The sequence below is a fragment of the Osmerus mordax genome, chromosome 16, assembly GCF_038355195.1.
Source record: "Osmerus mordax isolate fOsmMor3 chromosome 16, fOsmMor3.pri, whole genome shotgun sequence".
Taxonomy (NCBI): domain Eukaryota; kingdom Metazoa; phylum Chordata; class Actinopteri; order Osmeriformes; family Osmeridae; genus Osmerus; species Osmerus mordax.
The window spans coordinates 1796422-1808041 of record NC_090065.1 but is presented as its reverse complement, the minus strand read 5'-3'; the positions used below and the strand labels follow the sequence as shown (position 1 = coordinate 1808041).

General features: G+C 50.0%; 1 protein-coding gene across 1 annotated transcript; it reads left to right on the top strand.

The window, feature by feature from the left end:
• The first annotated feature begins 2390 nt into the window (after positions 1-2390).
• On the top strand, positions 2391-11121 carry fndc7a (fibronectin type III domain containing 7a). Its single transcript, XM_067253782.1, has 12 exons — positions 2391-2610; positions 2897-3154; positions 4364-4621; positions 4751-5011; positions 5867-6121; positions 6716-6973; positions 7313-7570; positions 7787-8041; positions 8569-8835; positions 9194-9223; positions 9446-9482; positions 11058-11121. Exons 1-11 carry the CDS (start codon positions 2391-2393, stop codon positions 9475-9477), a joined length of 2352 nt encoding a protein of 783 aa, XP_067109883.1. The 3' UTR covers positions 9478-9482; positions 11058-11121.
• The last annotated feature ends 499 nt before the right edge of the window (positions 11122-11620 follow it).

Below are 11620 nucleotides of genomic sequence, written 5' to 3'. Positions count from 1 at the left end.
CCTTGCCCAAGGACACAACGTCATTTTGCACGGCCGGGAATCGAACCAACAACCTTCTGATTACTAGCCCGACTCTCTAACCGCTCAGCCATCTGACCCCCCACTATTTGCTACTCTTCCCTCAGGCAGGAGGCTGCCCAGCATCAGAACCCGAACTACCAGGTTAAAGAACAGCTTCTCCCAAGAAGCTGTCAGACTTATTAACTCTGCCACACCCCAGAACTGACAAACTGAACTTTGGACCTAAAGTTACACTAAATTGTTTTACTATGCTGCTAATTTCTCAGGTTCATTTAGTATGTATCTATGTGTGTGTGTATGATTGGTTTATTTGTGTATGATTTGGTGTATTTATTGTATTTATTTATGATGATTAGTTTAGTTATTTATTTGTGAGTGGTTAACCGGACCTCAGTAGGCTACCTAATTTCGTTCCAGCTCATGTACCATGTTTTTGGAATGACAATAAATTATCCTTATACCACACTTTACAAAACCACCACTTCTGGGTGCAGGTTTGGGGCAGGGCAGTAAGGACATTGTCAATCTTAAGAGACCATTAAACGTCAACACCAAAACTAGGGTTAGTGTTAGCATATAGGGTGTTTGTCGTTACTTACATTGGGTAGGTGTATAGGTGACAGTTTTTTGTTGTTGACATTTGTCACGTTAGTCTGATAAACGAGTCTGCGAAAGTGGTGTTGAAGAAACGTTTATACAATAGGGGACGCATAGGCCCCTATGTCAAATAGCCTAAAAACATGACACAATATTAGACGACTTATGATGTTCAGTAGGCCTTTGAAGACATTTGTGTTTGGTGCTTTGCCCCTGCAGTGATGGACTGTGTGGAAAGTCACAGAGAGGGTGAAAGACACGCTGTCTTTGTCTGAGAACTACAGTGTAGAAAAACATCTTGGTGGATATCAACAAGTGCAACTCCTATGGGGGACCACAACTCACCCGCAGGGCAGAAACTTTTAACAGAAAGAAAGAATGGGGTCATAATGTTCCGCTGCTGCTTTCGGAGCGCGCAGCAGAATGGAAACATGTACCTATTCATCTATCCAATATGTATTTTTAATAAAGTGATATTTTTGTATATAAATTATGTATTTTAGACGTTTAAAAACGTTATTAGATGAAGACATGAGGTTGAGGTAATCAGTAGTCTGATTTCAACACTATTGGAAACAGTTTTATCCATACATAAATTGAAGTTTTGTAAAGTAGCATAACTATTTTGTACACTTCACCCATCAAATTGGCTACAAATGTAGCCCAGTAATGGAAAAAGTAAAACAGTGAAACAGTTTCAAACAGATTTCACGTTTTTCACTGCACTGTCTAGCTCGAGGCAAATTGGTCCTCCTTCTTATCCAATTAGTTCCATTCAACACGCACTCAGGTGAGTCTCGTGTCCTCCGCTCGCGCTGATAGGCCCGCTGGCGTGCTATCTGGGGGAGGGGTCACGCGCCAGGGCTCTTGGTATTCGCTGAAACAATAAAGGACCTGTCGTTTCCCAAAAAAAAGGTAAAGTTAATCTCCTACTGTACCCCTGAAGACATAGACGGACAGCTTCAAACAGAGTAGCCCGAAGGCAACGGCGCAACACTTGAAGAATGGAAGAAACACATTTTAAAGTTTTAAAACTTTGCCTTTTATTCAGCTTAACACAGGTAAGATACTTTACACACATATTTTAAAAAGTTTTTGATTGTTAATATTTTCACAGTCAAATATTTGTCATTTGTTCACATTGACGTGCTTTTGTAACAATACCGTTATTCACTTACGTGTAGGCTACAAATAAAAGGTGGAAAATAAGAACAGTGGCTCTTTTGAAAAAGATGGCTTTCAACAACTGCACACTACATGCCCTACCTCTGCTCAATAGACAAATTCATTCAGACCTGAAAAAAATACCAGTTCTGAAATCTGTGCTGAGTGAAGAGAAAGAATTGCAGCCTGTTACCATCCATGCACAGAGAACATGATACGGGTTCACGGTGTAATTTCCCCCGTGGTCTAATGGCAACGGCCACTATGACCCTTGAAAAGATATCCTGGACAATTTGGGAGCTATTTCAAGTATTTATGATTGAAAAACTAACAATTGTATTCAAACTTTTATTTCTAGATATGTGCAGCACAAAACGGTAATAATCTTTTAATTTACCTCAACAACTTCAAACCGAAAATAATTAGATTGACTCGAGTTTAATTAAGCTATGTCTGTAAAAATGTAAACTTCCAACACTATTGACCTTCTGAAAGGAATTAAACGAATATATGTAATTGATATGAATAATAATAGATTGTATTTGTTGTGTATGTGTGTGTATTTCACAGACATAACCTTGTCTGTGTTCACCGTAACGTCTAAAAGCATGACGGTGCGATGGAGCGGCCACGCCGGCGCGAGCTCGTACAAGGTCACCGCTACGCCCAAGAACTCTCCCGAGCCGTCCGTCTTCGCCCAGTTCAGCGGGAACTCGGTTATGGGCTCAGTGAACTCCCTGTCTCCCAACACGCTGTACACCATGCAGGTGGAGGCCATGGACCAGTCCTTGAACGTGCTGAGCAGCGCAAATACCGTCGAGACCACTGGTGTGTGTGGACACCGGTTCTACTGTGAAACATGAACGATCCAGTGTAGTTTTAATTATTGAATTATTTAAAAAGATGTCCAGCGATCATCTCTCTGAATGTTATTACTTTGTGATGTGTTTAGAGATTGAACTTGAATGAAGAGGAGGATGATGATGATGGGATTATGCTTAATTATTTAAGGGGGAGGAACATTTTATGAAATTACCCTGTGTGTGTGTGTGTAAATGTGTGTGTGAATGTGGGTGTGTGTATGTATTTATACATGTGTGTGTGTGACCCCCAGCTCCCGAGGTCCCATCCATCGATCAGGCCTACTCCAAGCAAAGCGACAGCATCACTGTGGTCTTCAGAGAGGTTTCCGGGGCGACCGGTTACATCCTTCGTGCGGAGTCGGGGGACATTTTGACTGAAACCATGGTAACCAGCTCGCCCGGCACAGTGCTGAACCTGAATCCGTACACAGAGTACACCATCAACGTCATGGCCGTCAACTCAGGAGGAAGAAGTCAGCCCTCATGGCCCGCCGTCCAGATCACAACAGGTAAAGATACACCTGTAGGAACACCTGTAGGAACACCTGTAGGAACACCTGTAGGAACACCTGTAGGAACACCTGGAGATTCACCTGTAGGAACACCTGGAGATTCACCTGTAGATACACCTGGAGAAACACCTGTAGATACACCTGGAGATACACCTGGAGATATACCTGTATGAACACCTGGTGATACACCTATAGGAACACCTGGAGATACACCTGGAGATACACCTGTAGGAACACCTGGTGATACACCTATAGGAACACCTGTAGATACACCTGTAGGAACACCTTTAGTTATACCTTTAGAAATATGGTAATATACCTGTAGAAACACCAGGATATATACCTGGAAAAACACCTTTAGATATAACTATAGAAACACTTATGAGTTTTGAAAACACAGACAATTAAACTCCACCTCTCCCCCCTCCCTCCTCCCCCTCCCTCCCTCCCCCCTCCCTCCCATAACTAATTCAGACTCCTAAAATTAAAGTTGTTTATTCAAGATAGTGATAAGCGTAGGGCGTTCCTCTGATCCTGGGTGCGCCCCCACCAGTGTGCTGGTCTCCCTGGTGAGGCCTGGTTCCACCCCAGCATTGAGAGGATGGCAGTCCCAGGCCCCAGGGCCTATCGGTCTGGTTACCGTACCTCACCCCTTCCCTCTCCTCACTGTATGAAAGCAGAAACCTTGAGAACTAGGTTGTCTCTTCTCCCCAAGGATCCTGGACGTAACACGATGACATGGGCTCCGTTTCACCCCTCCTCACTTGTTTTGTGTGAGGTTGACGACCGGTGGCAGTTTTAATAACAGTTCTTTTATCTTCTCTTTGCTTTTATTAGAGGTGTTCTGCTTGTGTGTTTTCTGTTGTTAAAAGTCCTGGGATGGGTGTGTATTCGTTCGGCTGGTCATTGTGCTTGTAGTTATGTAATTTATTGATGTGAGTACCTGTGTGTCATCCACCTTGCATCCATCCATCCACTCATCCATCCATCCATCCACTCATCCACTCATCCATCCATCCACTCATCCACTCATCCATCCATCCATCCACTCATCCACTCATCCATCCATCCACTCATCCACTCATCAATCCATCCACTCATCCATCCATCCACTCATCCATCCATCCACTCATCCATCCATCCACTCATCCATCTATCCGTTCACCAATCCTCCTCTCTCTCCTCTCCTGCCCGCGTCGTCTCCAGTCGTGGTTGCCCCGGAGCTGAACTCCACGTCTCCTAGCAACGGCACCATCCGGGTGACGTGGGCCCCGGTGGAACACGCCGTCCTGTACACGCTGTGCATCATCCGCCAGGGCTCCGACTCGCGGCTGAAGGTCAACTCCACCGCGCCGTCCTTCACCTTCGACAGCCTGGAGCCCGGCACCATGTACTCCATCAAGGCCACCGCCTGGGACCCCCAGGGTCGCCCCGGAGAAGACCAGACTGTCTCTCAGATCACACGTGAGCGGGGGGGGGGGGGGGGGGGGGGAGGCGGAGGGATGGGGTTAAGTTGGGGGTGGGGGGGTCAGAGGTTAAGTGATTCCTGTATGGTCAGCTGATTGTCCTGTCCACCCCCCACCCCACCCCCAGGTCCTCCCACCCCTGACTCCATCCAGGTGCAACTGACCCAGAGCCAGGGTCGTTCGGTGGGGATGGTGGTGTACTGGTCGATGGTGCGTGGTGCTGAGGACTACATTGCTCGCTCCACCACCGGCCAGAACTGCACCTCATCAGTAGACAGCTACTGCATCATCGACCCGGTGGTCTGCGGTCAGAACCACACCGTCACCGTGACGGCAGAGAACAAGGCCGGGCCCAGCGACCCGTCGCAGCCACAGGACGTCTCTACCTGTGAGTGGGCCTGCATTCTAACACACACACACACATGCTAACACACACACACATGCTAACACACACATGCTAACACACGCACACATGCTAACACAAACACACACACACACACACATGCTAACACACACACACACACACACATGCTAACACACACACACATGCTAACACACACACACATGCTAACACACACATGCTAACACACACACACATTTACATTTACACATTTAGCAGACGCTTTTATCCCAAGCGGTCAGATAGCTGAGTGGTTAGGGAGTTTGGCTATTAAACAGAAGGTTGTTGGTTCGATTCCCTGCCGTGCAAAATGACGTTGTGTCCTTGGGCAAGGCACTTCACCCTACTTGCCTCGGGGGGAATGTCCCTGTACTTACTGTAAGACGCTCTGGATAAGAGTGTCTGCTAAATCACTAAATGTAATGTAAAGCGACTTCCAAGAGAGAGCTTTACAAAGTGCATAGGTCACTGATCATAACAACGAGATAGCCCCAGACATTGCAGGTAGCCAAAACATGAAGCATACATTGTGAAAAAACAAAAAAGTGCCAAAGGCCAGAACCACAAGAGCATGTAGTTAAACAAGTTACAATTAAACAACATGAACCTCAAAAAGTGCAAGAGTGTACCAGTAGAAAAGCAAGCAACAATAATATATTTCGCTGCAAGTACAAGAATTTTAAATCAGTTACACACACACATGCTAACACACACACACACACAGACACATGCTAACACACACACACAGACACATGCTAACACATACATGCACACACACATGTATGTATTGATCTATCTCTCTTCATCCTCCCTCCCTCCCCCCCTCCCTCCCCCTCTCCCCAGTCCCGTGCCCCCCTGAGCGTATCTGGGTGGAGGAGCGTCCTCCGGGCGACTGCTGGGTGTTGTGGAGCGAGGTGGTGTCGGCGGAGTTCTACATCGCGTTCGTGAAGAGAGATGATGGGGCGGAGCAGCTGTGCAACACCACCAGCACCTCCTGCAGCTTCTCCTGTTCCTGCGGCTACACCTACCTCACCACCGTGTTCGCCTACAACCAGGCTGGGGCCAGCCCGCAGGGGGACGTGCTCAACTACACCACCAGTGAGGAGGACACACACATGTGGAGGAGACACACACACACATGTGTGGAGGAGACACACACACACATGTGGAGGAGACACACACACACATGTGGAGGAGACACACACACACATGTGTGGAGGAGACACACACACACGTGTGGAGGAGACACACACACATGTGTGGAGGAGACACACACACACATGTGGAGGAGACACACACACACATGTGGAGGAGACACACACACACATGTGGAGGAGACACACACACACATGTGGAGGAGACACACACACGTGTGGAGGAGACACACACACACATGTGGAGGAGACACACACACACATGTGGAGGAGACACACACACATGTGTGGAGGAGACACACACACACACAAGCAGGAGACACACACACGTGCAGGAGACACACACACGTGGAGGAGACACACACACACGTACAGGAGACACACACACACGTACAGGAGACACACACACACGTACAGGAGACACACACACACGTACAGGAGACACACACACACACACGTACAGGAGACACACACACACGTACAGGAGACACACACGTGGAGTATGGGCACTCTCACACTTTCCTCTCTTTTCCTCCAGTTCCCTGCTGTCCGGAGGACGTTGTCATAGCACTGGTCTCCACAGAGACCCTGGAGATCACGTGGTCGCCGGTGCGGGGGGCGGAGCTGTACGAGACCACGGCGGCGCAGAGTGATGATGTCATCCACTGTAACGACACGGCGCCGGTGTGCGCGCTGTCAGACCTGCGCTGCGGCAGCGTGTTCAGCGTGATCGTCACCCCCTGCAGCGAGCTGAGAGGATGCAACCACACCTGCCCAGCACACACACGAGCTACAGGTACCACACACACACCTGCCCAGCACACACACGAGCTACAGGTACCACACACACACCTTCCCAGCACACACACGAGCTACAGGTAGCACACACACACACAAGCTACAGGTAGCACACACCAAAGCTACAGATACCACACACACACACAAGCTACAGGTAGCACACACCAAAGCTACAGATACCACACACACACACAAGCTACAGGTACCACACACACACACACACAAGCTACAGGTACCACACACACACACAAGCTACAGGTACCACACACACACAAGCTACAGTTACCATATCCTGAAAAATTCCCAAAACAGGTCATTCACTCTCTCCCCCCCCCAGCCCCCTGTACTCCCGAGATCGTCAACGTGACCCAGACCAACTCCTCCAGTGTGACCGTGGTCTTCACCACCCCCAACGACCCCAACGCCACCTACGTTGCCTCGGCGGTGGGCCGCAGCGACAGCCACTCCTGCGCGACGAGCTCCTCGTCCTGCCAGCTCAGCCCACTGCCCTGCGGAGTGTCGTACGACGTCAGCGTGGTCGCCAGCTCCCCCGCCGGACACAGCCTGCCCAGCTACAGCCTGGCCCTGGAGACCGGTACACACACACACACCATGGACACACACACACCATGGACACACCAGCTACAGAAGAAATGTGAAAAAATACACAAAAAACCAGCACACTCAATCTCTCCCTCCATCCCTCCCTCTCTCCATCCTCTCTCCCCCCTCTCCCTCCATCCCTCCCTCTCTCCTTCCTCCCCCCCTTTCCCTCCATCCCTCCCTCTCTCCTCCCCCCCCCTCCCTCCAGCTCCCTGCTGTCCGTCCTCCCTGACGGTAGACCAGGTGACCCAGGCCATGACCAACGTCACCTGGTCCCCCGCCCTCGGGGCCCGCTCCTACATCACGGCGCTCTCGTCGCCACGGGGACACGCCAAGTGTCACACGCTGGACACGCACTGCCTGCTGGGATGCATCACGTGTGGCACCAACTACAGCGTGAGTCTGGAGGCCGTCAGCAGGACGGGACACAAGGCCCAGTGCTCCTATCACGGCTTCTCTTCCAGTGAGTGTTCACACACACACACACGGCCGTATACACACACACACCCAAACTGTTATCACGGCTGTCCAGGGTAAGCATCCATCTCACCCTCTCTGTCTCTCCTCTCTCCTACCTGTCTGTCTCTCACCCTCTCTCTCTCTCTCTCTCTCTCTCTCTCTCACCCTCTCTCTCTCACCCTCTCTCTCTCTTCTCTCCTACCTGTCTGTCTCTCACTCTCTCTCTCTCTCCTCTCTCCTACCTGTCTGTCTCTCACCCTCTCTCTCTCCTCTCTCCTACCTGTCTGTCTCTCACCCCCTCTCTCTCTCTTCTCTCCTACCTGTCTGTCTCTCACCCTCTCTCTCTCTCCTCTCTCCTACCTGTCTGTCTCTCACCCTCTCTCTCTCTCCTCTCTCCTACCTGTCTGTCTCTCACCCTCTCTCTCCTCTCTCCTACCTGTCTGTCTCTCACCCTCTCTCTCCTCTCTCCTACCTGTCTGTCTCTCACCCTCTCTCTCTCTCTCCTGCTCTCTCCTCCCTCCCTCGCCCCAGGCGCCTGCTGTCCCAGCAGTGTGAAGCTCTACAGGATGGCTAACAGCTCCCTGCGGGTGCTGTGGCGTTCCTCAGGGCCGCCGGCGCTCCAGAACCACACGGTGGACCTGTACGGCACCGGGGCCAACTACACCTGCAGCCCAGCGGCTGGAGCCAGCTCCTGCGACATCCAGGAGGTGGCCTGCGGGGACGTCTACACGGTGGTGGTGGCCCCCCTGGGGCCTGGCGGGGGGCCCGTCCACTTCTGCCCCCAGAGGATGTACTCTGGTGAGGGGGGGGGGGGCAGGGGGGAGGACAGGGGGGGTGAAGGGGTGTGTTTGTTTGTGTGTATGTATGTGAGTAATGAGCAATCAATCCAGATACACAGTCATGTCCTGTAGTTAGGTTGTGGTAGATTGACTGTTTGTCAAACCAGACCATGTTGTGTTGTGGGAGTAAGTGTGTGTGTGTGACTGTGTGTAAGATAATGTGTGTGTGACTGTGTGTAAGATAATGTGTGTGGGTGTGACTGTGTGAGATAATGTGTGTGTGTGTGTGTGTGTGACTGTGTGAGATAATGTGTGTGTGTGTGTGACTGTGTGAGATAATGGGTGTGTATTTGTAATGTGCTCCTGTCTTCCCCCAGTGTCCTGTGCAGGGAGCAACGTGGGGATGGGTGAGTGACCTGTACACACCTCAGCCAACTCATACAACACAATACACCTATTTTCTACTTTTAAAATGTGTATTAAATGGTACAGTAATTACATAGTTGAACTAACCAGGCTGTAGTTGAATCATCTGGGAATTATTATCATTGGGAATTATCCAAGTGTAACAGATACTATACTAATGGGAAACTATGTTTACAAAATAAATCTTTTTCTGTTTCTTTCAGTGATCTACCGGGGAAAGCGAAGCTTGGATTAGACAAAGTGAGCGACTATTTTTTAACTCATTCATAACTCCACCAACACACAGATTTAAAGAAACACCCAATCAGAGCCACTGTGTTAGATAGCCAGTGAGGGCAGCCATGGCTCTCACCTCCAGAGACAGGTGGAGTGGATCCTTTCGTAAAGACAAACATCCGCATCATTACAACGTGAACACCAGACAGAGGAGTGGCATCTCTCAGAACAGAGAGGGACGGCTTGTCCCTGGTGACGGCTCGTACCAGGTGCCTGGTGACGGCTCGTCCCTGGTGACGGCTCGTGCCTGGTGCCTGGTGACGGCTTGTCCCTGGTGACGGCTCGTACCAGGTGCCTGGTGACGGCTCGTCCCTGGTGACGGCTCGTACCAGGTGCCTGGTGACGGCTCGTCCCTGGTGACGGCTCGTACCAGGTGCCTGGTGACGGCTCGTCCCTGGTGACGGCTCGTACCAGGTGCCTGGTGACGGCTTGTCCCTGGTGACGGCTCGTACCAGGTGCCTGGTGACGGCTCGTACCAGGTGGCTGGTGACGGCTCGTCCCTGGTGACGGCTCGTACCAGGTGCCTGGTGACGGCTCGTACCAGGTGCCTGGTGACGGCTCGTCCCTGGTGACGGCTCGTCCCTGGTGCCTGGTGGCGGCTCCCATAGATATATATAAAGACTAGATGTCTTACTTTTTAAATGACCATAACTTGCTCAATTTTCAACCGATTTTGGTTTGGTTTGTTATCAACGTCAGAGATGTTGTTATGCCACTGCATACTTCTATTCTATAAAAAAAACATAATTATTCATAAGTATGCAGTGGCATAACAACATCTCTGACGTTGATAACAAACCAAACCGTTTCAAAATCGGTTGAAAATTTAGCAAGTTATGGTAATTTAAAAAGTACATGTAGCATCAACACAATGTTATGGGTGAGCGAGTTGACTGTAGCAAGATGGCCACCATGTGCGGACGTTCGACTCCGTTGTCCGGCAATCCGGACAAGACATCTACCCTTTATATATATCTATGGCGGCTCCTCCTTGGTGCCTGGTGACGGCTCGTCCCTGGTGACGGCTCGTCCCTGGTGACGGCTCCTCCCTGGTGACGGCTCCTCCCTGGTGACGGCTCCTCCCTGGTGACGGCTCGTCCCTGGTGACGGCTCGTCCCTGGTGACGGCTCGTCCCTGGTGACGGCTCGTCCCTGGTGACGGCTCGTCCCTGGTGCCTGGTGACGGCTCCTCCCTGGTGCCTGGTGACGGCTCCTCCCTGGTGACGGCTCCTCCCTGGTGCCTGGTGATGGCTCGTCCCTTGGGACAGCTCTTCCCTGGTGACAGCAGAGGGAGAGAGAGAGGGAGGGAGAGATAGAGGGGAGACAAAGGAGGGAACGTGACAGGGGTTGAGATGAAGGGAGGAAGGGAGAGAGGGATGAGTGAGAGGTGTTAGTGAAACGTGACATGGTTGAGGAGTTTTACAGCCAGGGTGTTCGGGGGCTCCTCTGTGTAGAAGAAGTGAAAGGAGACGGACTCTCTCTTGTGTAGAGACGTGATGTCAACTGACCTCTGACCTGTCTTCCTGTTCCTGTCCCACAGGAAGTCCAAGCACACGGACAGGAAGTGCCCGACACTCAAACAACTAAAAAGTGAAACAATTAAAACATGGAAACATTTTATACGCAAACTCTTTGTTTTTCCTTTGTTTCCTACTAAGTGCCTTTTTGCTTTTTTGTAAACCTCACGTATGCTAATGGATAAATAGTGTCCACATGCTGGACTGTCTGTTGTGTGAGAGATGCGTGGAATTTTCAGATAAATTCAACACACTTTCTTCTACACTGAAGTGAAATCAAAGCTTGTGAATGATACATTCTCTATGATTCTGCTGCTCTTCGATATATTTCCGATTCTAGAACCATTACCCATTCTAGAACCATTACCCATTTTAGAACTGTCTGTTTAGCATGTCTGCAAATTCTGTTTTTGTTACCTATAAGATCTGACATCTTTGACCTGTTCTGCTAACCTCTAGCTGATTAACTATTTCCTTTTCTACTAAGTTTTCTTCAATGCCATGAATATAAAATATCAGTGTGATATGAACCACGAGAAAGTGTATGAAACTGTGGCCTCACCCCAACAGATATCACCTTTACAAT